Source organism: Astyanax mexicanus, chromosome 14, assembly GCF_023375975.1.
Source record: "Astyanax mexicanus isolate ESR-SI-001 chromosome 14, AstMex3_surface, whole genome shotgun sequence".
Lineage (NCBI taxonomy): Eukaryota > Metazoa > Chordata > Actinopteri > Characiformes > Acestrorhamphidae > Astyanax > Astyanax mexicanus.
Window position 1 is genome coordinate 14,054,581 of NC_064421.1, and position 27,960 is coordinate 14,082,540.

Below are 27,960 nucleotides of genomic sequence, written 5' to 3' on the forward strand. Positions count from 1 at the left end.
CGAGAGCCCCAGAGCTCATCTGAAGCGAGGAGTCCAGCACAGCAGCTGCGTGAAGGGAATAATATGCTGGTGGGACAGCAAGGCTTTGAGAAACTGAGCTCTTTAGGCTAGCACTCTTCCATGCTTTAGCTATGTTATGGAATTCTATTGGGATGCATTTTTGGAGTGCAGTGCATGGCTGCTCTGCTTAAGTTTACAGGATGGGGCAAACTCCCTCACCACTTGAACTCCAAGCAACTGAGAGGATAATCTGGAATTTACTCTCATAGATTTTTTTTTGAGTCTGTATATTATTTTATTTTAGATTTTTTCCCCTAGTATTTAAGTTCTTTTTTTCTATTTAGTCTCAACTAGCTCCAGCTCACCTTACGTGAACTGGACCTCTTGGTAACTTTGGTACTTAGACTCACAGTGAGGACACTCATAGACATACACACACACACACACATATAAACACACTTACACACTCACTCATACACACACACACACACACACACACACATCACCATGCAGCTGGGCAGAGCACTTTTGTTTTTCCTCCTCCTCCTAAACAGCATGACCATGATTTTCTCGCTGTCTACTTGCACCACTGTGGACATTGACCACATCAAGAAGAAGCGGGTGGAGGCCATCCGGGGACAGATTTTGAGCAAATTGAGACTGACGAGTCCACCGCAAGCCCTGGGTCCCAATCAGGTCCCGTACCAGGTGTTGGCCCTCTATAACAGCACCAGAGAGCTGATAGAGGAGCTGGGCAGGGACCGGCAGCAAAGCTGTGGCCAGGATAACACTGAGACCGAGTACTATGCCAAAGAGATTCACAAGTTCAACATGATCCTAGGAACACCTGAAAACAGTAAGTAGGCCTGAATAGCACTGCATTCAACAGCTTCATTGTTCTCGCATTTTATAAAAAGAGATTGTATTACCCTGTTCAGTTTCTGTATAGGTCAGTAATGGTCTGTGATCTGATCTTGCTTAGCAATACCTAGAGGAATATTGTATTTTATGCCTAGAACACATAGGCCATAAATTGTGAGCTTAATGTTTGTCACTGGACGGATCATCGCAGCTGGAAACCCATCACCCCATCACCCCAGCTCACAGAGCAATACTGTAATATAGACTGTGGTATTTTGCCACAGAAACCAATATGCTCTAAGGAATGGTCTTCAAATAATGCTTCAGTCTGGTATGTCTGGAAAAATCATTTGTAGTCTGTTTCTACTTTAATAATAAAACCTTTAGGATGTTCCTCTGACTGTTAAGTGAAGACCTTTAAAGTTCAGGAGGCAGCCAATCATTTGCTGTAAAAACAGCAAACAGAGGTCATGTCTTGTTTAGATCAATTCAGTTAATTTCACATGATCACCTGAAACTCAATGGAAAATACCTCAGTGGATTTTTCCATGAATTACCATGAAAGTTCCCACAGGCCCTAGAATTCCGGGGTCATCTCTTGATCTAATTGACCGTGTGTCGCTAAATGGAGTAGAAATGTTTGAGATAAGTTGAGATAAAGTTAGAAAAGCCTGAAAGCTCAGGGCATTCTGATGTCTGATGACTCTCTCCACTGGTTCACTCCATCTTTAGAAGAGCATTAAGGCGCTGAGCTCTGTACTGTCCTCAGCTGCGAGTACTGGAGCAGTATGGGAGCTCGCCAGTGCTTTCCCACTGAGCTAACGACCAGACTGTCTCAGGCAGCCTCACAGCCTTTCCAATGGAACCATTTTAACGAGGCTTGCTTATACTGTCCACGGAACAAGTCGTCAGTGATATTTTCCCCCCACTGTCAGACGCCATAACTGCGGTTTATGTACATAATTGTCCGTTTACTCTTTGTCTGGATCTGTGTGTGTGTGTTAATATCGCTAATGATTTATAGCAGCCTTTTTTTCAACGTGCTTCACAGGGTTGTAGTTTAAAGTGATGATTCTGAGTGGAGCCCATGTATTCTCTTGTCATCTTGTCATCTACATCCTGTCTTGATTGATAATAGACCTTTAACGACGGCCAGCTAGCCCATCTATGGTTGCGTCCTCCATCGCAGTGAAGTCTCAGGAGAAAGTGAGAAAATTTTGGAAAGTGAGAAGAATTGGACTTGGGCCTGTTCAGTGATGGAAGCAGGTCATTGCATCATGCATCAAGTGTTTTTTCAAATCAACAGGTGTTTTATGCTACAGAGACACTGAACAGACCGTCCTCTGGCTCCCAAACAAGCTCCAGTGCCAAATGTGGATTTCGGGTCAACTAAAGTGCTTCTGACACTTAAAATATACACTCCCTCAGCTACTTTAGCTGCCATACTGAAAAATATAGCTTATGGCTGCCTGGCCATTTCAAGACCACTGGCCTGTTGGGGTGATCTTCAGGTTATCAAGCGACTACCCACTGACCCTTCCTTTTCCAACAGATGCACACACAAGTCACTGGAGGAAAGGAACAGAGTCAGGCCCTCATCAGTAATAGTTTCCAGAGTTGAATAATTATGTTTATTTCTAATTTCCATTGTGCAATTTGACCATTAAGCAGGCCTGTTTGGCTACACTGTGGTTGATGTCACTATGGAGAAACAGGAATGTACTGTACAGTATATTCCCAGTCCGCTCAGACCAATTGAACTATGAACTTAGGCTTGGATTGCGTTTAGGATATATATGGAATCACTGCCAAAACGTCATGGGAAAGGAACTAGTATAGTGTCCAATGACTTTTGCCAAGTCCCATTGGAAACTAAAGAATGTGCAACTGACCTATGAGATGGGTGTGTGGGGCATCCTGCATTGAATATGGATGGGATTTCCGATTTATCCGATTTATCTGATTGATCTGATTTATGACAGAGTCTCTTGCTTGTCTGTTTGCATGGACATTTCTAGGCAGATTCCACTGGACACCATTATTACCACCCACTGCTCTGCTCTAAAGCCTTCTTCAGTGACGCATTTTTGGTACACATGTATGTGCTACTGTGGATCAAGGAATGTTAAATGCTCACACAACTTCGGAAAACTTTGAAAAACTTTGGAAAACTCTGCAAAAGAAATGTCACATCCATCTGGTATCTACCATCAGGTCTTGCTCTAACTCTGATATGTGCCCACTCTGATATGAACACTGTGCTGTTGGTCTGTGTTCAAATCTCACTCACAAGATAACACCTCACATATAGCACGTATATCTATATAGTTGTGTCAGTTGTTCTCAAGCCATTCCCAGAGGTAACACTTTATGTTAGGGTTAGTTTTCCTTCTTATAACTTTTGATAAATCAGTGTATAAAAAGGAGTAGTGTATCTTAAAAAAATAAGATATTTTAGAGACTTTAGAGACTTCACACTTCTCAAGATTCCAGCTCCTTTGTTTGTCTCCTAAAATAGCCAAGCAGAGTAATATCACTTGAAACATTTTTGAGATACCAGGTTTGTTTGCCCATGGAGTCTGGCCTGAATCGGGTGGGAAATATGGAGCGTTAGAGCTTTCTCAGTTCCACACCTGCATTCCATATGCTCTGCTGTGCTAGCATTGCTTCAGCGAGCTGACTTTTGACCTCTGTGGTACACATGTCAACAGAGACCAAGCCAGACGTTGTGACAGAATGCTGCTGGTATACTAACTACCAGTATACAAAGAGAAGTCAAGAAGTTCCTAGGCTTGTGTTCAGACTGCAGGCAAATCTGGATTTGTTTCACAAATCAGACACTATTATTATTAATTTTTTTAAAGTGATCAGATCATATGTTCTATGTCCAGACACCACATTGTATTATGAGTGTGGGAAACTATCCATATATTTTTGATATCCTCTTGAGACCCAGATTTTAGCATGATAAGCATTTTAATCTGGGAACTAACAAATTTGGGACAAAAAAAGATAAAGGTAGTAAGGTAATCATTTTTTTTTATAACAGTAGAGCATGTTTGTAACCTGACCCTGACATTAGACCCTGACATTAGAATCTAACAAGCAAAAAAAAGATGTCTTCAATTAGAAATTGTTGTTTATTTTAAAATTTAAGAACTATTTTTGACCCAGTTAGTCCAAAAACAAACTTTTATCTTTCGAAGGTGAGCAAATAAACATCAGGAGAATCGTTTCAAACTAAATTGGATGAGAGTTTTGTATTTGGCCCATATTTTTGTCTGAACTGGCTGTAGAAACCTTTGACTGGGATTCCCACCCTCTTGATTTCAATCAGTTAAGTGTTCAATGTTGTCATATGAGCAATAGATGATACAGCAGTGTGTCCATATGAGGCCAAAGGGTTAAAGGTTTGCAAAATTATTAAGTATAATGGTGCAGAGAAGCAAAAATATGATGTCCTCATATGAGAACTCAGGGTCTCAAGAGTATCGCAATATTTTGTTTTGCAATACTGTATCAATTTTCAAAAACACAGTATCGATCAACCTTTACTTTACATGTAAAGGTTTATGTCACAGTAGTTCATTCAGTGCTGTGTGTAAACACTGGATACTATATAGCAGAAATGTACTCTGTTGTTAGATCTCGCTGTTCTGATTGGATAAAAAGTAAACACTTCTTTTATTTAGATTTTATCAATATGATTGTGTATTTTTTTATATTATGAGAATATCACTTTGCTTATATTGTGATATATTGAATAATAACCACTGTATTGTGATACTACTGTATTGTATCTTCCAGTTCTTGCCAACACACAGCCCTAAAACGCATACTGTAGTGAGGAGGTCAGCATCATTATCTAACCATTGGCTCTTTTCTTAGATCCCTGCACTTCTGTCACTCTAGATTTGATGAGGTTGTTGTAATACAGTCCACACTGAGATGCATCTGTATAAATTGTACAGATTGTAATCTCACTTCAAACCACAACCAAATGTGGCTTGGATCTGATTTATAAAAATCAGATTTCATGTGGTTTCGAGAGATTTCAAGAGGCTGTCCACACAATCAAAAGTGAATCTGGATTCAGTCTTGACATGCCAAACTTCATATATGGGCTAGCAGTGTGAACGTGGTCTTGTTAATTGAGTGTGTGTGTTTGTGTGTTAATTAAGGAAGTTGAGCAGATGACGAGGATGGGTAATAGTATGTGGCATTAGGTAATCAGTGATTGAGCAGGCAGGGAGGGGAGGATGTGGACTGGAGTTGCAGACAGCACTGCTTCTGATATATGGAATAGTAAGAAGGTGATGTAATTTCCAAGCAAAACAGAGACCAAATTTTCTGGCCAATACTGGAAGGCCAGAGTCCTCCCCCCTAACTCCACACACTCTCTCAAACACACACTCATACACACACACACACACACACACAGATTTTTTCCTCCTCTTCATCCCTGATCAAGTGGAAAAAAGTCTTTACTTCTGCTGCAAGCCTTAGCGCATTATCTCATCTAAGCGTAGTCAGCCTACAAGGCCCTGGATGAGTGTGTGTGTGTGTTTGAGAGTGTGAGTGTGCGTGTGTGTGTCATGATTTATTCAAGAGCCGCTTCATTCAGAGTGCAGAGACACACAAGAGCACAGTGTTGTAGTGGTGCTGCCTACTCTAAGACTTTAAATAGCTTGAGGAGTCATTCAGTCAAATGGTCACTTAACATAGGTCAACAGCAAGGAGAATCCAAATCAAACGCCTGGGAAACATCTGAGCTACTGGGCGACCTCATTTCACTCAATGTGGTGAAGTGAAATTAGTGAGTTACAGTGTGACCTAATATATATATATATATATATATATATATATATATATATATATAAAACTTCACTTTTGGGTCATATCTCACTCATTTCACTCTATCACATTTAAAAAAATATCACATAAAGTGACTTAAATGATCAGAGTTTGAACAGTATATAAATGTAATTATTAAATAATATTTCTAAAGTTGTTTGGGCATTTAACATTCCTCAATCCACAGTGTTGTCATGTGTCTACCAGTAGAGTAAGAAATAGAAGAAGGCATTACCACCCACAGTAGACAGTACAGTTTGTTGTAAAAATCGTGACTGGCGATGTCTAGCTAGAACTGTCTATGCAAACATACCAAAAATTGCCAAAATGGCAAAAGACATAGGACACAATACTAGGTTCTGTCTTATAAGTTCCCATGGCTTCTCAATGTATTTCTTCCAAACAAGACAGGCTACACTCCTAAAAATAAAGGTGCTTCAAATAGTTCTTTGAGTTATTTGGTCTATACAGAACCATGTTTGTAATATAGAGATGAGTGTGAAGATTCTGGAGAACCTTTTCCAAGGTCTACAGAACTTTCACGTGATGAAGAGTTCCCTTTTTTTTTACATTTACATGGTCATCCACATTGTTCTTCTAGCACAAAAAAAAACATTTAATTTGAAGCACTTTTATCTCATTTCTTCCATAGGATTATGTTGTGATATATAAAATTACTGCACAGATTCTGATCAGCATTTTTCCACATTCTAAAAAACGTTGTTTCTGGTTAAATGCAGCTCAAATTCTTCCACAGCAGCTGGCCGGCACGTGACCCTCTTTGCTCCTCCGTTCCATTTCCTGTGTTTACCTCCACACTCTGACATCTCCAGCAGCCCTCTGGGCACTGTGGCAGTCCGGACTGCAGAGATTGCTTTTTCAGAAGTCTCTGTGTGATGTCACCTGTCGGAGGATGGAGGTACATCCCAGACACAGGAAGAGAGGACGGGGGGGTGCTGGGCCAGCAGTGTCTGGGACAAGGCCTTTATAGGATGCTTAGGGAATGATGGAGGACTACAGTGGCTGCTGCTGCTGCCCCTTTCTCTAGACTGGTTTTGGGGATGATCTCACTGAGAACCTCAGAGTACCTCAAAATATTCAAAATATACCAGAATTAGGAGTTTAAAAATCATGCTGTTTGTTCTGATCTTTACGTGGCCTAAAATCTTTATCAAGATCTTCTAACAATATGAATAAGGACACACAAAACAATAATACAGTATTTAAGAACCTTTTTGTGAACAAATGTCTGTGAACGGTAACAATTATATTATTAAACAATATATATTTTCTCAGAAATAATTGCAATAAACAATATTATCGTTACTTTAAGACAACCAATAATTTTATGCCACTAATTTTATGTTAAAATAATTATAATAATGAGATTTCACACTTTTAAGGAGCAATGAACTGCAGTATTAAAATGTTATGCATATCCCAAGTCCCTACTAGCTAAGTAAACACAATGGACAATATTACAGTAAGGTCAGCAAAAAGTACTGAGATTGTTTTCATATGTTGTACAAAGGGATATTCATTAGATTGGATCAGAGGCCAAAACAGGCATGTTTTATTGGACCAGGTATCTGACATTTTAATCCTAATCCAGTACCAAGTGTTTATTTTAGTGTGTCATAACAGACATTATTATTGTCCAGTTAGCAGTAACTGAGGAGAGTTCTCAGAAGGCAAATAAAAGAGAACCACAGCTTTTATAATTGTTCTCATACCATTCAGAACCATAGCACATTCACGTTACTATAAAACCAAAGCACCACTATAAATACCCATATAAATAAATCAGTCTAGAATGTCACATTATGTTACAATGTTTAAGTATTTATTAGCATAATGTATATCTAAACTGTGTGACCATAACATTTATGCAAAGTAGTATACAAAGTTATACAAAGATTGTATCAATTGATATTCAGCATTAAAAGACTGATCTGGTTTGGGGCCAATATAAGAATATTCCTAATTGGGCAATATGTCAAAAATGTAATCATCACAGGCCAAACAATCGTAAACAGGGTAAACAATCCTCAATAATAAATAATTAATAATAAAAGACTGATCAGTATTGTTGAAACAGGACTGAATATAACATGTTTTTTTTGTCTCAGTGTTCTGTTCACACTGGCAGATGTGAAGGCCAGGCCTCTGCTGATGTAAGCAATTCCAATCTGATAAAGGAGGATGTCGAAGTTTGTGTGTCACCCAATTATGCCAACAATCCCCCACACTCATAGTCATGGAACAAATGACCAACAGACTAAAAGCCTTGGCAAAAATAAGCCATAATGCGAAATCCACCTTAAACCATTGCAATGGGAAAAATGAGGTCATCCAAAAGGAAACCAAAGACTTGATTAGAATTTCAAATCTCTCAAAGTGGGGCTTTCCACCTTCAGCAGGAGGAGAACAAAGAGGGGAGCACTGAAAGAGGGTGATAGACAGTACAGTCTATTGTAGCTCCTCAGGCCCGGTGGAAAGTTACTGTGATATTTAACTGCTTTCTTGGAAAAGAGACACGTGGAAAAACAGTTATTAGTGAAAGTGCCAGATCTGTAAACAGGTATTTAAGATCAACTGCAGTTAAAGCTTTCAGGGGGATGGTATCCCAGGCCTGTTGTGTTGTCATGTTATCACATAGTTCTCTGAAGGCACTGTGTCCCAGTTAACAACAAGGGTAGGGTGCCTAAATAGCTGAGGACTTGGCTGTAAATTGGTGTTTCCATTTGAGTTATAAAATAGTAGCCATGTGCTTGTTGTGTTCGGGACTGTGAGTACCCAGGCTGATAAAAATAAATAAATACACAAATAGAGAAAAACAGAAAATGTGCTTAACCCTCCTATTAGATTACAGGTTAATTTGACTTTTTACATATTATTTTATTTTATTTTAAAACATTTTTGGGGCATGAAACTTTAATCTAAACTTAGCTGTGCTTAATTAGTGTAAAAAACGTAATTCACGATTTACAGAGCCCCTGAAGGACATAAATTGGTGATTGACAGATAATATGTGGTGGGCACCTGATGGTACCTGGCATCTTGTTGGTGCTCTCCACATAGTCCCTGATAAGCACAACTTTTTACCTGTAGAAAATCAGGTGCCCACCATGTCAAGTGTTCTCAAGATACTATCAGTTGAGCACCAGATACTTTGTCGCCCAGTGAACAGTGTTTATTTCTACTAGTACCAAGTGCTCACGTTATAGTGTCTGGTGTTTACCATGTAGTATTTGGTGCACACTAGATAATACATGATGCTCACCTGGTACAATCCTTTTGTTCACCACCTTAGTATCGGGGGTCACCTAATGATTTACTGTATTTGATGTGTTTAAATCATGTATGTTGGTATATGTTTTTATTACACACATACAGTACCAGCCAGTATGACCCTCTAGTGACAATAAAGGCTTTAAAATCAACTTTTTTTACTGTCTGTCACAGTAAAACACAGGTCAGATTGGCACAGGTTTATTTGTAGTTGAACAGAACAGCAGGGGTTAGTTAGTATAAGCACTTTAGAAGGAAGTACTGTATATACTGAAGAGTCTGTCCGGTCTAAAGCCACACTGCACTGCAGTCCAATTGGCATAATCTGTTTATTACATAAATATAGCCAACCGCATGTCACATGCCATCCAACCAGCTAGGGATTTCATGAGGGATTGCATGGATTGCTAATGAACTGTGGTCTGTCATCAACATGTTCCGCTCTTAGAAGTCATTAGAAGTAGTTTTACATGAATCGGTGGAATGTGAGGAGCCTGGATGTTGTGTATACTGTACACAGGGCCTGTTGGAAGGCATGATGTGTGTACTCCTGTGTGCGTGTGTAGGCCTAGCATTAGAACAAGCATAAATCGCAGTTTCGCTAATCAGCTGACAGCCGTTCCTCCCCCTAAAACACTCAGGCTTTGGGAGTTTACGGCTCAGAGGCACCTGTTCCGTGGAAGAGCGAGTGGGAGGAACCTCAGTGGTATCCCAGGCCCATTCAGCCCAGTTCACCAACCTTACTCAGGACATTTGGTTTTCATTTCATGACTTCAACTTGTTGCTAACTTTTCCTCCGTAAAGCACAAACAGATGGGACACGGCTTTGCCTGCGCTGCTCTCCTCAAGCGAGTAATGGCTTTCATTCACATCAGAGGGAGATGGAGATCTGAGAATCAGAACTGAATTTAGGTAGTGATGCTCCATAAAATCAAATGACTCAAGAGAGACCTTCTGTCCACTTGCCTTGCAGACGACCTGCCCTACTGTCCCAAAGGGGTTACGTCTAAAGTGTTCCGCTTCAACGTCTCATCCATGGAGAAGAATTCCACCAACCTGTTCCGAGCAGAATTCCGCGCTCTGCGGGTGCCCAACTCCAGTGCCAAGAGGAACGAGCAGCGTATTGAGCTCTATCAGGTGGGTGTATTACTCCAGTCTGTCTGTGTTTTTTTTTCCATGTCAAATACAGTAATGGGCTGAACTTGGAAATCGGTGTGGGCGATATAACAATACTTAAATATTATATTGCAAAGTGATAATAATTTTATGATAATACTTATTATGATTTTTTTTTTTACAGTTTTTAACCCATAAGATCCCAGACCCAATTCTGAATACTGATGCAATTTTTTAAACTGAATCAGATAAATTAATTGAACAGCTCTTTCATGTTTTTTTTCTAATTATTTTAAGTATTTATAACATTCAACATTTTGAAATTGTCTCAAAACTAGTTATATGGAACATTTAAATATGTAATTGTATTTAAAAGTATTTAAATTATTAAAATGGTTAGAACTAGGGGTGTGCCAGATTATATCATACACAATAATATAGAAAATTCTTGGCCACAAAAACCTTTACTTAAAAGCATTTATTTTTAATTGGTTTTTTTGTAGTTCATATGCATGCACTAAACATGTTCTTTATTTTTGTGTTAGATTTTTTGTTGTTAAATTACTTTACTATATTTGTACACTATTGTTATTTTATACAAATTCACAGTTTTTATATATTTTTACTGTTTCTACTGAATATTTAAAATAGTTATATTTATACTAAATAATATATTTAATATTTATTTTGTTGCAGTAATATATTCTTAAAATATATATATTTTTAAATCTGCATTTTTTTTACATCAAGAATCAATATTGTGAAATATTGTAACATTATTTTAGGGCCATATTGCCCACCCATAGTAGCTGATTTTATTTCTAGCATGAACCCAGCACTCCTACATTCTGTAAATAAGTTAAGATGAATGATCACACATTTACACACTGTCCTGTCCAGGATGATCTGTATATGACACTTTGGGACTTCATAAGGGACAGAGTGCTGTTAGGAACTTTACACATCTGTTAAAAGTGTCTGTGACACATACATTACCATGTATTTATTTGGGTGTAATCAGTCCTGTTTAACTGGATTTACCGCAGTCTATTTTGAAAAAAGTAAATGTACTAGGTATGGGAGAGTATTATAATAATAGTTTCTTTTTTTAAGAATATGTTGCTACTGATTCATTTAGTCTGTAAATCACATGTACTGTGATATCTTTTTTTTGTGAAAAATGTTTAAAGAGATGATGAGGGATTATACTAGGCATAATAGCATTTATTGAGCACATAAACAGGAACAGATGCTAACACATATTTAATGAAAAGATGCTGAAACAAAGGCCCCATTGGCCTGTTATCTGGTATTGGAACTATTAATGTGTTACATGCGTTAATTACATTATTATAATACATTATTGTAACAACAACGTTGTGTAGTTATAGGACCTTAGAGAGTAAGGGAGTTCATATTTCTATAAATCACTTTTACATACATAGTTATCCTCCTGAATTTACAGACTCATTATTTTAATGCTTATGACTTAGTAGTAAATAATAAATAAGCATTTAAGGGCTAATCAAGACTTATGTGCAGAACTATTGCTGTGGGAATTGAGCTGACACTCATTTTAAAGATGAACACTGTGTGTACATTATTTACTATTCACACTATGTGGACAAAAGTATACTTATATATTACACCTCCAGGAGCTTTTATAACATCCCATTCTAAACCCAGGTGCATTAGTGTGGAGTTGGTCTCACTGGGCAGTTCTAACAGCAGGTGTGGGGCTCTGCAGTTATTGATCCTCAGCACTTGGTCACTCTGCTCTGTGTAACTTTACATGCTTGAACACTTTGTGGATGAGTTGATGTGGTTCCTAATCACTTGCACTTTTCAATAATAACCACTCACAGCTGATGTTGGAAAGTCTAGGAGGGAAAAAATACATTTGTTTCACTCTGACTTGCTGACCCATTAATATAAAGTTAGACTGCATGGCTGTGAGCAGCAGTACCACTCCAACATTTACTACCACAAAAAAACTTACTTATTGGCACATTGCCATTGTTGGATAAAAACTTGAAATATCTGAAATGTTAACGTTTTTGACATGGCTAAACATTCTTTATATTTTCTTAAAATTACATTATTAATGGACCAACACAAATGACACTGACCTCCATAATGTCTGGGCAATAAGTAAATATTGATAGATTTGAAAATGTTTTAGATACGAAAGAAAAATACAGTTGTCTTATGTTTATTATCAAAAAAATATATATTGCTTCGATTTGCAGCTAGATATTTACAATATGTTAAATATACAGCATGCATTAAGTCAAGTCATCCAGCCATAACTTCCTTTTTTAAAGTGTTTTTTTCTACTGTACAGTTGTAATTTTTGAGATTTGTTTCATGTTTTTGCCTGACAGCAAGAATATAGTACTTGAGTGTGTTTAAATGTTGTGGAAAGCATTTGTATTTTTATGAAGGTACTGTATATGTTTGGCTCTATACTTTCCCTTTTAATTGAGTAAAATGTTGATACAGTCCTCATATTTTCCTTTAAGTCCAGATTCTCTGTAATTTTTCCACCCCTACTTAAGATCACAACTGAGGCCCACAGTAAAGATCATCATTAGTGCAGGAGAAGCAGCACTTCTGCTTACTTCTGCAGTGCCACGACTTTAAACTCCAGGCAAATGTTTCTTAAAGGAAGCTTCGGGCTGTTTTTCTGTTCACACAGTGAACTCCCAGGCCAGCAGTTTCTTAGCACCAGACATTATTATATATCATAGATCTGAACGTGGGACCAAAAAGGACACTGAATACTGAATTTATATCAAGCCCCCTAACTCTTGCGTCTCCAGTTTTTCAGGGCGCTGATCTGTATTCCAGGCGCAGGTAAATGGATTGTACAGAAGTGCATTTGCACAATTTAGCTGAACAAAGGAAGTATTCTGAGAAAGCCTGAGTAAAGCATGCTTTTTTTGCCACTGTCATAGCCAGAGCTCCGTAATGTAATACATTTAGCAAGGGTGAGAGCTGCAGGAGATATATTGTGTGTAGAGGCATATTATATATACACATATACTATGTGTACCTCCATATATACTTGGAGTGTATATATAAGGTGAAGGGGGATTTTGGTTGGGTTTCCTCATTAATCTCCCAGGAGAGGCTGGGAGCCCTGATCAGGTTCCAGCGTTTCCTGCCAGAGAGACGTACGTCTCCGGCCCTGCATACCACTTCGCCTCTCCACCAGGCTCTGGCCACGGCGCAGGCCCCGGCCTGACAGGCCCGCAGATGGTTTCCAGGAGCCCTGCAGGAGATAGAGGCCGGGTCAGCCACTGGAAGGAGAAGGCAGAGGGGAAAAGGGAGGGGAAAACAAAAACGGGGGTGCAGAGGAGACCCTCGCCCCCACACATTCATTTGACTGAAGCTGATTGGCAGCAGCCTTAAAGGCTCTAGTTTTAGAGTACTGTAGGTATTTCTTTCCAGACTGGCCTCACAGGACCCCCATCCTCAGCTTGAGTCTTACAGAAAGTATGATTAAGTAACTCTCAGCATTTACAAACCTATTATATACTATACCAGCCCTCTGTTTGGGATCTAAGTAGTTTAGGAAACTTCTGGCACACTCTACCAAAAAGACAAACCAGTATTCCACAAGCTAATCAAGCACAGCAGTGCTGCTGGAGTTTTTAAACACTGTGTCCACTCTTCTATTGCTGCACAGTTTGTGTTGGTCATCCTCTCGTCCTTTATCAGTGGTCACAGGATGCTGCTGCTGGCTGGATTTTTCTGGTTGGTGGACTATTCTCATTCCAGCAGTGACCTTAATGTGTTTAAAAACTCCATCAGCACTGCTGTGTCTGATCCATTCATACACACAGCACAGCACACACTACTAACATACTAACACACCATCACCATGCCAATCAATCAGTGTCACTGCAGTGCTGAGAATCCAAATAATACTAACTCTATAGTGGCCCTCTGGGGTCCTGACCATTGAAGAACAGGGTGAAAGGAGGTTAATAACGTATGCAGAGAAACAGAGATACTTTATTTTTTTTAATTCTAGAATATTATAGAACTACACAGTGCTCCTATGTTTTCAGTTGAGCTGACTAAAAAAAAGACAAATAGAAACAAGGAGTTGGTCATAATATTGTGATTTGACTGTGTAAACGACTGTGTCAAGCTACTGCAAGACTTTCTGAGTAATACTGGTCTGGTCCGGTCAGATTTTTTAACGTTGGAATAACATTCAGAGCTGAGCTTTATTGCTTTATTTACCCAAATAAGTTCAAGTGTAAACCTGTGCTGTGTAAACCTCGGAGAATTCTGGAGAAGCAGTTTATTCCGAACTGGTAAAATGGGGCTACATGCAGGCATTAACATGCAATATGGGGATATCTCACACACCGGGAGTCACTTTTTCCATGAGGGAGAGAGGAGAATGCTTTGGCCCCGGGCATCCTTGAGTGTCTGGCTTAAAGCTGGCCCGGCCAATGTCTGGAGCTTATGTGTGTGTGTGTTTGTATGTTACCATATGACACAACTACTCATACTAGCAATCAAATTTTTTATTTTACTGGTAAAAAAAGAAGAAGAAGAAAAAGACGGAAAAAAACAATATTCTGAACAGTTCCGTTTGGAAATGAAGTTAAGGCAGTTTTACAGTTACATTTAAGACAAGAGCTTCACGTCACTCAAGATGTCACTGTCTGATGTTTGTTCCAGATACTTCGACCCGATGAACACATCGCAAAGCAGCGTTACATTGGGGGCAAGAACGTCCTGACCAAGGGAACGCCTGAGTGGGTCTCCTTTGATGTCACAGAGACAGTGAGGGAGTGGCTCATGACCAGAGGTGAGTTTAAGTAAAATAGAAGTTTTAAAAATATTATTAAATAGTGGTTAGTTTTACACTGAAAATTCAGAAATCGACTAATTACAGTTGAGAAGTGGAATGAAAGCCATGTGTTTGTGTGTGTGTATGTGTTTTCGAGACCGAGAGAGAGAGAGAGAGAGAGAGAGAGAGAGAGAGAGAGAGAGAGAGAGAGAGAAAGAGAGAGAGAGAGAGAGAGAGAGACAGACAGAGAAAGCCCAACAGTAGCGATGCTGTGGTTATATTATTAAATAAAACTGCTAATATGTCACATGGAGTTAATTACAGAAGGAAGTTGCAGCCACACTTGGTAATTTCTTGATTAGTTTTGAGGTTAATTGGGTGCATTAACACATTACGTTGTTATTTTTTATAATAAACAATTATAATAAGGTTAAATGCAAACAAAAGCTCCAGCTGGTTCATTGCATTTGTTTGGTGGATAAGCAATGATAAGCCAAAAGCCAAAAAATATGACATGAAATAGTAAAATGTCCCATGACTTTTGTCATGTTACATGGAAGCTAAAGAATGCTGCACTGACCTGTAAATATGAGGGTGGGTCTCCAGCATTAAATGTAGATTTCTAGCAGAGTTGCTTGTCTAGCCAGATGTTGACGGGCTGCACACATTGCTGACACAGATGTGCAAATACAACACTATGGAGCAGATAATCATAAATATATTAGCACAGTGTTTAATGCCAGGCAATGCTAGAAGGGTCTCCTCAGTATTAAGCTGCTGAGCAGTGGAACTTACTGTGTTCACTGGGATGACGGTGCTCCATGCAATGCATTGGGAAGTTGGGGAGTTTGGGATAAGGTGGGTTGAGGTGGTGATCATCCAACATCCTGATCTGGCTTAAGCTCTTGTTGCTGAATGCAATCAAATTCTCAGAAGAATCTAGTAGAGGGCTTTCTCTCCCAATGCCCATATAGTGTATATGTTTCTATGCGTTTATTCAGCAAAAAATTGAGTGGGCAGCTACCTCCATGCAGCTGGCTGGGGTTTGATTCCAGTACACTATACAATTCATTGAGTAGGGATCTTAAAATGATATTTGGCAATTAAAATTATTCAATTGCCTCCTGTATAAAAGTGTCTTCCAAATGATCAAGATGTAAAACAATGCATCTGCATATAAAAAGCAGATGTACAGATAGTATTTTTTGCTTAAGAGTCCAAATGATTCATCTGTAAGACATAATAAGGGCTTTAGAGCTTCTGAGGGTGAGGCCGAGTCTTACCAAGGTAAATAGCTTGGAAATAGATATTATGAACCACCCAAGTTGAGTTTGCATTTTTTCAGTGCAAAAAAAAAAGAAAGAAAAAAGAGAATCCGGCCCTGGAAAGCCATTCTAAAGTGAACAGTTCCGAAAATAAATGTGTTGGACAGTAAATTGCGTTTGTCCCAGCCATAGTTGGAGTGGAATAGTTGGAACTTAATGAACTGCAAAATGAAAATGTTTAAATCATGGTTTCAGGAAGCAACAAATAACAATCTGTATTAATATGAAAACAGTTTTGACAGGGCACAGGATTTAGACCATTCGGTCAGGGTCTACCGTGCCTCGCATGCAGCGAGCTCTTATATTTTTATGATTTAGCACTGTTTGACTGTAGTCCTAAGGTCAGTATCTATGAATGATAAATCATGAGAAGTACAGCAGAGCTCTCTGAACCGCTCGCTCTCTTTCCGTTTGCTGTGCAGAGACTAACCTCGGCCTGGAGATCAGCGTTCACTGTCCCTGTCACACCTTCAGGCCGAACGGTGACATCATTGAGAACATCAACGAGGTCCTGGAAGTCAAATTCAAAGGTGAGGATCAGCCAGAAAAGAACATTCCATCTTTTTCATCAGTTTGAATGCAGATTATGTGCAAACAATGAATGTATATTAACTTCCATTCCCTCATATTTAATAGAAATTAAGCCAAAAATTTAATTTCCAACCAGAGTCTGTAGAACAGAGACTAAAGGCAGAGCCAGACTCTCCCAATTCTCCCAGACCAAGTGTCTTATAGACCACCTTCATTGAGTTTACAGCACAGCAGAAGCAAAGCTTAGTATTCTGCAAGCTCATTCTTCCACTGGATACTCAGTTTGTCCAGTAAGTTTAGTGCTTCAACATGTTGCACTATCTATGTTTTTCTATATATTTTCATTGGGTGGAATGCAAACCCTTCATGTGCCACTGCATCAAGCAACTTTGTTTTATAAAAATGGTTTTGCATTTATTTGAGTGAGCAAGTCTATGCCAAAGTTTCTCTCACTCAAATAAATGAAATTCATTGATTTTGTGGCACTGATATACAGCGTGACAAAATGCTTTTTGACGTTTTTTTGGCAGGGATTATTGCAACTTATACTGTAGCTTAGTCAGCAGGTCTAGAATATGTTAGATCATTATATTATATGACTACATTATTGTGAGGTAATTTGGTAAATTGGCAAAATTTCATCTTTAGTTTCTGAATCAGTGCTTTGGACAGTTGAATCACTGTAACTGGAAGTCGCTACTGGAATTGGTAGAAAGCTTCAATCATTTCTTTTTTTCACTCCTTAAGTCTTGCCTTTTTGTCACCTCGTTTCACCTCATCTCATCTCATCTCTGTTTTTACTCTACCCATTTATTTATATCTGGGATAACATAAATGAAGTTCCTGAAGTTCCTTCTGAAGTTTAGTCCAGCACATATGGGTCTTGGTTAGGTAGGGAGATAATGGTGAGAGAGAAAGGCTGAGGGAAATTGCGAGCTTGATCATGGGAACACACTTGAGTGTGGAATCTCACTTAGTGTTGGGGGCCTCGGGGTCTGGGGGTTTTGGGAATTCTCCCTACTCCATCAACAGGCTTCAGTGCGAGGAATGCGCTGCTGCCGCGGGCGCTCAGACTCTTGGCCCTGAATTAAAGAGGGGCGTCCGTATCCACTGGCGACGCCTCTCCTGGGACCTGAGCTGCTTTTTCTATCAGGGACAGAGTGGATGAGCAGACGGCTGAGTGGGGAGAATGGAGCAGCCAGTTCTGATGGGATTAGCTGTAGAGCGCTGGCCGGTCGTGGGTTGACAGTCAGGAGCTTGGGAGAAACCAAGCAGAGGCGTGAGTTTTATTTTGTGCTTCATCACCCAGCCAGTTCTGTCTGATGGTCTGCAGGTATGGAGCTGGATGATCTGAACCGCTGGGACATGGCCCAACTGCACAAGCAGAAGCAGCAGCTCCTACCCCACCTCATCCTGATGATGCTGCCGCCCCACCGCCTGGACGTGCCGCCGACATCCAGACGCCGCAAAAGGGCACTGGACACCAACTACTGCTTCTCGTGAGGGACTATTCTTTTATTTATTAATTAATTGTTTTTTTTTTCTCAAAATAATGAGCAGTGAACATAACTGTAGATGATTGTGAAAAAGCTGAAAAAGCTGTAGAAAATCAGGAAGTTACAACATCTGCAGTGTTTTATGGTAGCCAAATGCTGAAACATAACTTAGAAACTTAACTTATAGAAAATATATATAATGTATTATAGATTTGTCATGCTTTTCCACTCTTTCTGTCCATTTCATCAGCTTCACTGATCATATAGAAGCAATTTGTAGTTCTGTAGTTACAGACTGTAGTTCTGTATCAGTTTCTCTGCATACTTTATCCTCCTTTCACGTCTGTTCTTCAATGATCAGGACCCCACCAAAGAACCAACACAGAGCAGCTGGTGGGCCATTTTCAGCACTGAAAAGACACTGGTATGGTGGTGGTGTTTTGATAAATAGTGTGTGTTGTGATAAATGGTACAAGTAGAGATCAGCCACAGCAGTGCTGCTGGAGTTTTAAACAGTGTGTCAATTTACTGTCCACTCATATACACTCTATTATACACTCATACATCGTAGCTGCTCCACTTTGTATATTAATTGTAATCAGAGACAGAAGCTCGGAGATTCCTGGTTGAAGAACTATTTTCATTCCATCAGTGACACTGAGGTGTTTAAAAACTCCAGCAGCACTGCTGTGTCTGATCCATTAATACACACAGTGCAACCAACACTTCATACACCACCACCATGTCAATCATTGACCCACAACCCAAATAATAATAGCTGCTCTGTGGTGGCTGACCATTAAGTAACAGGGTGAAAGGAGGATAATAATAAAGTATGTAGAGAAACAGATATAGAGATTGAAATATTGAAATATTCTTACCGGACTGTGTGTTCAGAATGATGTTATGAACATCACAAGTGTTTAAAAACTAAACAGGGATATACAGTATGTGGATAAATATCGTAGTAATCATGAATGAAAGTAGGCTCTCTGTAGCCGTGTTTCAGTGTTTTTCTCTTGCTCTTGGCTCACAGAGGAATCTGGCTCCCAGAACATGCTTCCACAATGGAAAACTAAATAAAATAAATAAATAAATAAAGCGACAACAAAACATTGATATTTCATCACTGGCGCGAGCTTGCCAGCTCTCTCTAGTCCGCATTCCAATTACTATTAGCACACCACAGTTCCCTCCAGAGACTGTATGACTAAACCTCTAATTGGCATCTGACAGCTTTAAGCATGGAAGAAGAATCAGCAAGTCGAGATCTGTCTCTGTATTCGAATCGGGAGTGGGCTCATCTGCTCCTCACACACCGAGGATCCCTCGCTTTACCTCACCGACAGCATTAGATACCTGGGCCTGGTCCAGGAGGGAAAAGAAGAAAAAAAAATTGACACACCTCGCAGTGGAATTTCTGAGGCTCCAAACACACAGCCTGAGCTGTTTATAAGGCAATACAGAATGAAAATAGAAGACTTAAAACGTCAAGCAAGAATTAGCCATATTACTTCACTGAGGCCATGGAAATCTTCAGATGAATGCATCAAGTGTGCCAAGAGAGCAGAGTACCAGACAGAAGAGGTGTATATAAATATATATATATATATATATATATATATATATATATATATATATATATATATATATACACACACACACACACACATATATGGTGCTCTAGGGCAGGGTTTCTCAGCTAGTGAAGCACCCTCCAGGGGTCCACAGGCCCATTTTTTGGGGGAAGGTATTAGTCCACAGGGGGACAGTGCCATTTTTAATCATATAATACAGCTCTGGAAAAAAATAAGAGGTCACTTAAAAATTCCGAGTTTCTTTAATTCACATTTTTAACAAACTCTAAAATATAATCAAGAGGAAGATGGATGATCACAAGTCATCAAACCAAGCTGAACTGCTTTAATTTGTGCAGCAGGAGTGGCATAAAATTATCCAAAATCTTTTTGTAAGACTGGTGGAGGAGAACATGCCAAGATGCATGAAAACTGTGATTAAAAAACAGGATTATTCCACCAAATATTGATTTCTGAACTCTTAAAACTTTATGAATATGAACTTGTAAAAATCGAAAGAGCATTTGTGTTCAAACTATAACCATTATATAATGTTAACACAAATGCATTAAAAAGTAGCACCAGTTATGCTTCATCAGTCTGAGACAATGCATACATTCATGGGTGATTCTTGCGGACAATTAACTCAGCTGAGATGGAAACAAAGAAAAAATAAGTGATACACATTGATCAAGCATCACATTATGACCACCTCCTTGTTTCTACATGCATTATTAATTTTTTTCAGCTCCACTTAGCATATATAGTAGGAGCACTTTGTACAGTATTTCTATAATTACAGATTTTAGTACTGTAGTCATATTGTCCTGTTTTTAAATGGTCAGGATCATCACAGAGCAGATATTATTTGGGTGACTCCAGGATGCTGTTCTGTTGGTGGACCTTTCTCAGTAAAACAGTGACACTGAGGTGTTTAAAAACTCCAGCAGCACTGCTGCTTTTTCTGATCCACTCATTCTCCAGAACAACAAAACTAAAACAAACCACCGCCATGTTAACCAGTGTCACTGCAGTGCTGAGAATAATGATCCACCAACCTAATAATTAATACCTGCTCTGTGGTGGTCCTGTACAAAGAAGTAAGTGGTCATAATGTTATGCTTGATCAGTGTATTTTTTAGCTGTTGTTCCCTTTTGGTCCCTTATTCTAAAACTTGTTAGTTCTTAAAAATAATATGGCAAATAAATTTTAGACTTCTTTGTAGTTATGAACAGGTGGCTGTGAGGGGAAAGGGTTCAGAGCCCAAAAAAAAGAGGCATTAAAACAATTAATCAGTCTGTCTTTGTGCTTCTCTCTCTCTATTCCAGTAATTACGAGGAGAACTGCTGTGTTCGACGTCTCTACATCGATTTCCGTCAGGATTTGGGCTGGAGGTGGATTCACGAGCCTAAAGGATACCACGCTAACTTCTGCTCAGGGCCGTGCCCCTATCTCCGCAGTGCTGACACCACACACAGCACGGTGAGAAGGTTTATTTATATACCTGTTGCAGTCGAACACTTCAGCTTTTACTGTGAAGGCTTTTAGAAGCAATTACAGTGAGCATGAAAAATGAATGACTCTTTGCTGCAAAAGCACCTTAAGTGCACTCACCATGTGAGTGTGCTTTTTAAAATTATACAACAATAAAAAGTGACTAGCAGTGTTTCTTACTTTTACTTTGACTTTTACTTTACTGGTACTATTCATCCAATCCTCCATTTCAGGCCTGTGACAATTTCCATAGAAAAATGACTTTACCACTTAAAACACCAACAATACCAAGCAACAAAGTGTTTCAGGTGTTAACTTTGTCTCATTCGTCCTGAAAACACTACACTTCCTATGCAACAGTAATAGGTTGACATTTTGTGACATGTTTCATTTTCATTTACGGTAAAATGCTCTACTGGGGAAATATCAGCACTGCAGGCAAGCCGGTCCAGTACCCACACCCACGTTTTCTGTAGCCATGGCTTTGTAATTTGTGCAGCATGTGGTTCTGCACCATCTTGTTGACAAATTAATGGAAATCTCTGCAAGAAAAAACATAGTCTTGAAGGTAGCATATGTTACTGTTAGATCTCAATGTACATTTCTGCATTAATTTTGCCATTACAGAAATAAAAGTTACCTTTGTGGAGGGCACTGACACAAACCCATAGCATGACAGACCCTATCTTTAGTACTTATTGCTGATAACACTCTGTGCGGTCCTTTTCCATAAATCATTTATTTTTTTTGTGCAGTATAAAGAGGAAATTTCCCTTTTTTTTATTTATTTCTAAAATAGGCCAATTACCAAACCCACTCATTAGGACTTCCAGATCACTAGTGCTGCTCCAACACCAGGAGGGTGAAGACTAGCACATGTCTCCTCCAATACATGTGAAGTCAGTCACCGACTCTTTTCGAACTGCTGCTGATGCAGCATTACCGAGTAGCATCACAGCGTGCTCGGAATAAAGCACAGCGACTCTGTTCAGATACATCAGCTCACAGACATCATCCTTTAGAGTTATGTAGGGAGTGAGCGCCATCTACCCACCCAGAGAGAGCAAGGCCAATTCTGCTCTCTCAGGGCTCTGGCAGCTGATGGCAAGCTACATGAACAGGATTCGAACCGGCGATCAGGGCATTTCCAGATTAATATTTATTTAGGGAACATTGATAAAGATACTCTGGCAATCTTTGCTCCTCAAAGACGTTCATAGATACTGCTTTTATAAACAATGTACCCCATTACTAGCCTTAAATTATCTCTCTCTCATTTTTTTTTGGAATGCAGGGATAGATGTTTTTATTTTTAATAATAAATTAAAATAAGTTGACCAACTAATACATTAAATATCTTGGGTTCATACTATCTGCAGTGAAACAAAAATCAAAGTAAATGTTCGAAACACTACATCATTTTAAATTGCCATTTTCCGCACTGCCCCACGTGTTTCTGATTGAGGGCTGTATAATTACTGACTTGTAAGCCCATCTGTTAGCATTGGTCAGCGCAGCCCAACCAAAAATATCTGCCTTACAGTTGTCCTGTGGTCAGAAACTGACCACTGATGAAGGGCTAGATGATGACCAACATAAACTGTGCAAGGAATTGCGAGGACCTCAGACTATACACATCCTTCCACTTGCACCAGTGCCACCAACACTGCCGTGCCAGTATCATGTTAGTGTTACTACAGTGTTGAGAATGAGCCAACATGCACGATCCAATATCTGGTCAGATTTGGCACTATAGTGCTGGGTTTCCATTAATGGAAGTCAGCAGATGGGCAAGAAACGCTAATAATAAACCTGCAAATTGCATTGTATCATACTCCATGTCTCCAACATGCAACTTAATTTTTTTTTATAAAGCTAGTAATTTTCAAGTAATTTTGTACCATTTCTATTAATCTATTTATTGTCAAATTTGACATAATATTAAAAACAACTGCCAGATATAAATAGAACAAAAATAAAAAATAATTTAATACAAATAAATGTGTCAAGCATAACTTTCTACACCTTTATCTATTTATCCAAAGGAGTACTTTGTAGATCCCTAAATACAGACTGTAGTTCTTCTGTTTCTCTCTATACTAAATACCCCCACCTTATCATATACTTCAATGATCAGGACCCCAAAACAGGACAACCACAGAGCCGCTATTATTATTTGGATGGTGGTTCATTATTCTCAGCACTGCAGTGACACTGGTTGACATGATGATGGTGTGTTAGTAGTGTGTGTTGTGCTGGTATGAGTAAATCAGGCACAGCAGTGCTGCTGGAGTTTTTAAACACCTCAGTGTCACATCCCTTCCGGTAACAGACTCTGGTTGGTTTCTGCAGCTGGACAAGCACACCATCAGGGTTCTTGCGCCATTTTAAAAGTCAAATGTAATGCTTATTAAGACCTTTTTAAGACCTTGATAAACATGATTTAAGTCATAATTTCTTTGGTAGAAAATAATCTATTGTATTGCAAATCAAAACTTAATGTTTCCTATTTGTTTTCAATATTTTTTTCTATTTTTTTCCATTTTGATGCAAAACAGAGCCAACATAACATATGTAAGTTAGTTAGTATGTTAGCTAGCTCGCTGCTAATGTTAGCTAGCTCTCTGTTAACCTTAGTTCTCTCTCTGTGTAACGTTAGCTAGCTCACCACTAATGCTAGTTCTCTCCCTGGTAATGTAACTAACTCACATCGAACATTAGTATGTTAGCTAGCTCTCCACTAGCTTTAGTTCTCTCCTTGGTTACATAGCTAACTCAAAGCTAACATTAGTATGTTAGCTAACTCACTGCTAGCCTTAGTTCTCTCCCTGGTAACATAGTTAACTTAAAGCTAATGTTACTATGTTAGCTAGCTCTCCGCTAATGTTAGTATTTTAGCCAGCTTGCCGCTAATATTAGCTAGCTCTCTGCTTACCTTAGTTCTCTCCTCGGTTATGTTAGCTAGCTCGCCGCTAATGTTAGTATTTTAGCCAGCTTGCCGCTAATATTAGCTAGCTCCCTGCTTACCTTAGTTCTCTCCTCGGTAATGTTAGCTAGCTCGCTGCTAATGTTAGTATATTAGCTAGCTCTCCACTAACCACTATTGGCCACTGTGCTTTCCCACCAGCAATAAATGCACGGTTTGAAAATGTAATACCTACAGCAAATTTACAGTACATTTAGGACAATTTAAGACCTTAATTACCTGGATTTTAATTTATGACATTTTAAGACTTTTTAAGGACTTGCGGGAACCCTGACCATACTACAATACAATACACCAATAATACATTCTACTAAGGTACTCTGAATAAGAACATCAATCAAATCACAGGACTGTAAAAGGACAAAATATGCAGCAAATCAGCAAGTGTACTATTCTCCTTATTCATTATTAACACACAAATGTTGTGTTTAGCTTTTTACTGTCAAGTGTTCCACTACACATTTGGGTTGACAACACCCCATTTTCCTTCCCTCCACAGTTGCTGAGCCTGTACAACACTCTGAACCCAGAGGCGTCTGCCTCGCCCTGCTGCGTGCCACAAGACCTAGAGCCTCTAACCATTCTTTACTACGTGGGGCGAACACCGAAAGTGGAGCAACTTTCCAACATGATCGTCAAATCCTGCAAGTGCAGCTGAGGGTGGCGGTATGCGTGGCAGCCCCACAGAGGTCCTAACACTTTAGTACGAAGAGGGGGAGCGAGGGGGCGAGAACTGGACTTAAAATACCTCTATGTATCCTTCTCCCCCACTTTTTCAGGAGCATGAAGCACCTGGAGCATGATCCAACAAAGCACTACATCGCCTATGAGATTTGTTCCAGGGTGGATTTACCACCAAATGCTACTCTACCAACCCTCGGACCTCCACAAAGACCACCTGAACTGCTTTCCCCCTGCATTTTCCCTGCATTTTCAATTTTTTTTTATTTTTTCATCTGTTTTTTCTTTTTGTAAATTGTTGCTTTTTGCATTTTGAACTGTCTGCACCTCCATGCATCTGTCTTGGGCATTTCTGAACTGGTCGAATTACTAAAAACGACAGTGCTTACTTAGCGGCACGTGCAAGAAGCTGCTTTATCCAGGATGACTCAGCAGCTGTGATCAGGACACCAAGGGAGACTGATAATGCCTACTGGATCTATAAAAAAAACAAACAAAAAAAAACAGCCTCGCCTGGCTGTTGCTAAAATGATTGGCAGTTTTTTTTGTTAATTTTTTATTTGTGTGTAAATGTAAAGCCTTGACGCACAGGATTCATCTATGCTGAAAGTTGCGCTGTGGTCTTCACAGTACCCTACACTGTTCGTCTAAAGACAGGCTAACAGACGCCAATATCCATAAAAATAATGTTAATGACGATACAGATATGCTGGAAAGAAATGTTTTGTTTTGATTGTTTACCTCTGCTACACATTGGAATCTGAGTTTCTAGGGTCATTTGGTCATTCGGTCGACATCAAGCAGACAACAAGTCAGTGTAAAATGATGTATGAGACACTACATGAACTTTCAACTAGATCACAAAACTGTACATGTTTTTTTTATTGCTATTACTCATGAGAATACCTTTTTTTATTAAAATAGTCTTGGAAAAAATGCACTGAATTTGGATATTTTCTGCAACCAACCAAATAAGGTAAATAATCTACAATAAAAGTTCTTAAATGGTTCTTGGCTTGAACGGTTCTAAGAAAAAAGTCAAGCATTATGTTTGTGGACAGCCGTTCTAATCATTGCATTCTACTGCTTTAATAATTTGCCATCATTCTTGACACAGATGTGCAAATGCACACATACATAGTCTAGTAGAGAAACATGTATTGCCAATAGAATTGGACTCTCTGGAGTGAAAAAAACATAAAAAAAATACCTAATCCAAGGCATGGGTTAGAAGGGTATAGGTTTCCTAGCACTGAGTGTAAAGCAGTAAATCTGTGGTGGTGTTCCATCCAGTATTTTTTGGGATGAGATGGGGTGGGTGATTGTCCAGCATCCTGACCTTAATAACACGCTCTCATTGTCACTGTATGCAAATCATGAATGAAAATCACTGTATGAAAATCACACAACAATGCTCTGAACTCTAGTAGGAAACCTTAACGGACAGAAGAGACAGTTACTCCAACAAAAGCAGGATAAACTCTTTTTTAATGCCCTTGAATTTAGAAGAAACAATGAACGAGCAGGTACCCCAATACATATAATGTATTTAGGCTTATTATGCAATATCTAAGATTATCAATAGGTTAATTAAACTGCAAAGCACCAGGAATAGAGCTTTCTACTAGTATATTAACTCAAGATTTAATTTCCAAATTTAAAAAGCGTTATGATCATATTCTTTAAAGGTTCTTTGCTTTAGTAGACTTTGAGTAGATACAATGTTTTCAGTTTGAGGTCCTGTGGATTTTTATTTATTTTAGCTCCTAACTGCCGTTTTTTTGTTGTCAGATTTTCTGTAATTTACTGTAATATAGGACTTGACCACACTACCATGTAAGTGCTTGCATTAATGTCTAAAGCTTATTAATGTGCATCAAGCCACTCAGTATCCAACTATAGGTTTGAATTTATGACAGTTACTTCCATTAAAAAAGAATGGTTTAAAATATTTAGGGCACGGCGATCAGAAATACAACGAGCATGTGATCAGAAATACTCAATGACCAAGTTCTCTGGCCAGGTCTGTTTAAATTGGACTCATCCCTCACTCTTGGTGGGATTAATTTAGGCAGGTCTAAATATAGTACTCACATTAAAAGACTGACTGAAACAACCACACTGAGGCCTTTAAGGAAGAGGGGGAGTTGGAGAAGTTATTTTGTGTTGAGAATGTGATCTGATATCGATCTGACTATCAGCCAACTATCAGGTGTAGTCTAGCAGTTTGTGCTAGATAGGTTTAATCTGGTATACATTATCCATGTAATAACTACAGCTATGAAATAATGCAATCTCTGATGTTGCTACATGATTTGTTACACAGAAATACTGTATGCACTAGTCCTGACCAATAAGCAGAAAGAACTTTCTCAAGTGGTTTGTTGCAACACATTTTAGGGCATTTAAATTTTTCTGTGTAAAACAATTCAGATCCACTGATTTAGACCAGAGCAAACAAACAGCGTGTGAAAATTCAGGTCTTCTATAGTACTAGCATGTGAACTACTCTTATCAGCATCTGTAAGCTGATCCAAATATTACGCTGACAGTGATGCTACTGCACGTCAAACCACTGCATCATCACCTTGCATTAGTAGTAGCTCAGCATGGAGTGCTAATCTGATATATGTAAAACTGAGGATCGCAAATGTATTTTAGTAATAAACTTCAATATCTGAATGTCTGACCTTATCCAATCATTATCCACATGCTTGGTAACATTTTAGCTTAGGCTAAAATTAGCCAAATCAGCTACTGCTATCAGTGAATAATCCCCATCAGGTAAGGTTGTGTAATACTGGACAAAACAGACAATAATGTAGTTTTTGTCCTGTAGTTTACACTGCAATATAAAAAAAATAAGATAAAAATTACCAACTTGTTACTAGTTTTTATCTAACCTGTCATGATATTAATAATGCATTACTTGAG

The 27,960-nt window shown here is 39.0% G+C and overlaps 1 protein-coding gene across 1 annotated transcript; it reads left to right on the forward strand.

The window, feature by feature from the left end:
• tgfb3 (transforming growth factor, beta 3) lies at positions 1 to 27,708 on the forward strand. Its single transcript, XM_007257341.4, has 7 exons — positions 1 to 856; positions 9,980 to 10,143; positions 14,824 to 14,953; positions 16,683 to 16,790; positions 18,125 to 18,290; positions 21,194 to 21,347; positions 24,845 to 27,708. Exons 1-7 carry the CDS (start codon positions 508 to 510, stop codon positions 25,001 to 25,003), a joined length of 1,230 nt encoding a protein of 409 aa, XP_007257403.3. The 5' UTR covers positions 1 to 507; the 3' UTR covers positions 25,004 to 27,708.
• Positions 27,709 to 27,960: the final 252 nt, after the last annotated feature.

Excerpts from the sequence above, each read along its gene's own strand:
- tgfb3 (XM_007257341.4), top strand. The coding sequence starts at position 508 with ATGCAGCTGGGCAGAGCACTTTTGTTTTTCCTCCTCCTCCTAAACAGC. Across the intron at positions 16,791-18,124 it reads CCTGGAAGTCAAATTCAAAG|GTATGGAGCTGGATGATCTG; the intron begins GTGAGGATCAGC and ends GATGGTCTGCAG. Across the intron at positions 18,291-21,193 it reads GACACCAACTACTGCTTCTC|TAATTACGAGGAGAACTGCT; the intron begins GTGAGGGACTAT and ends TCTCTATTCCAG.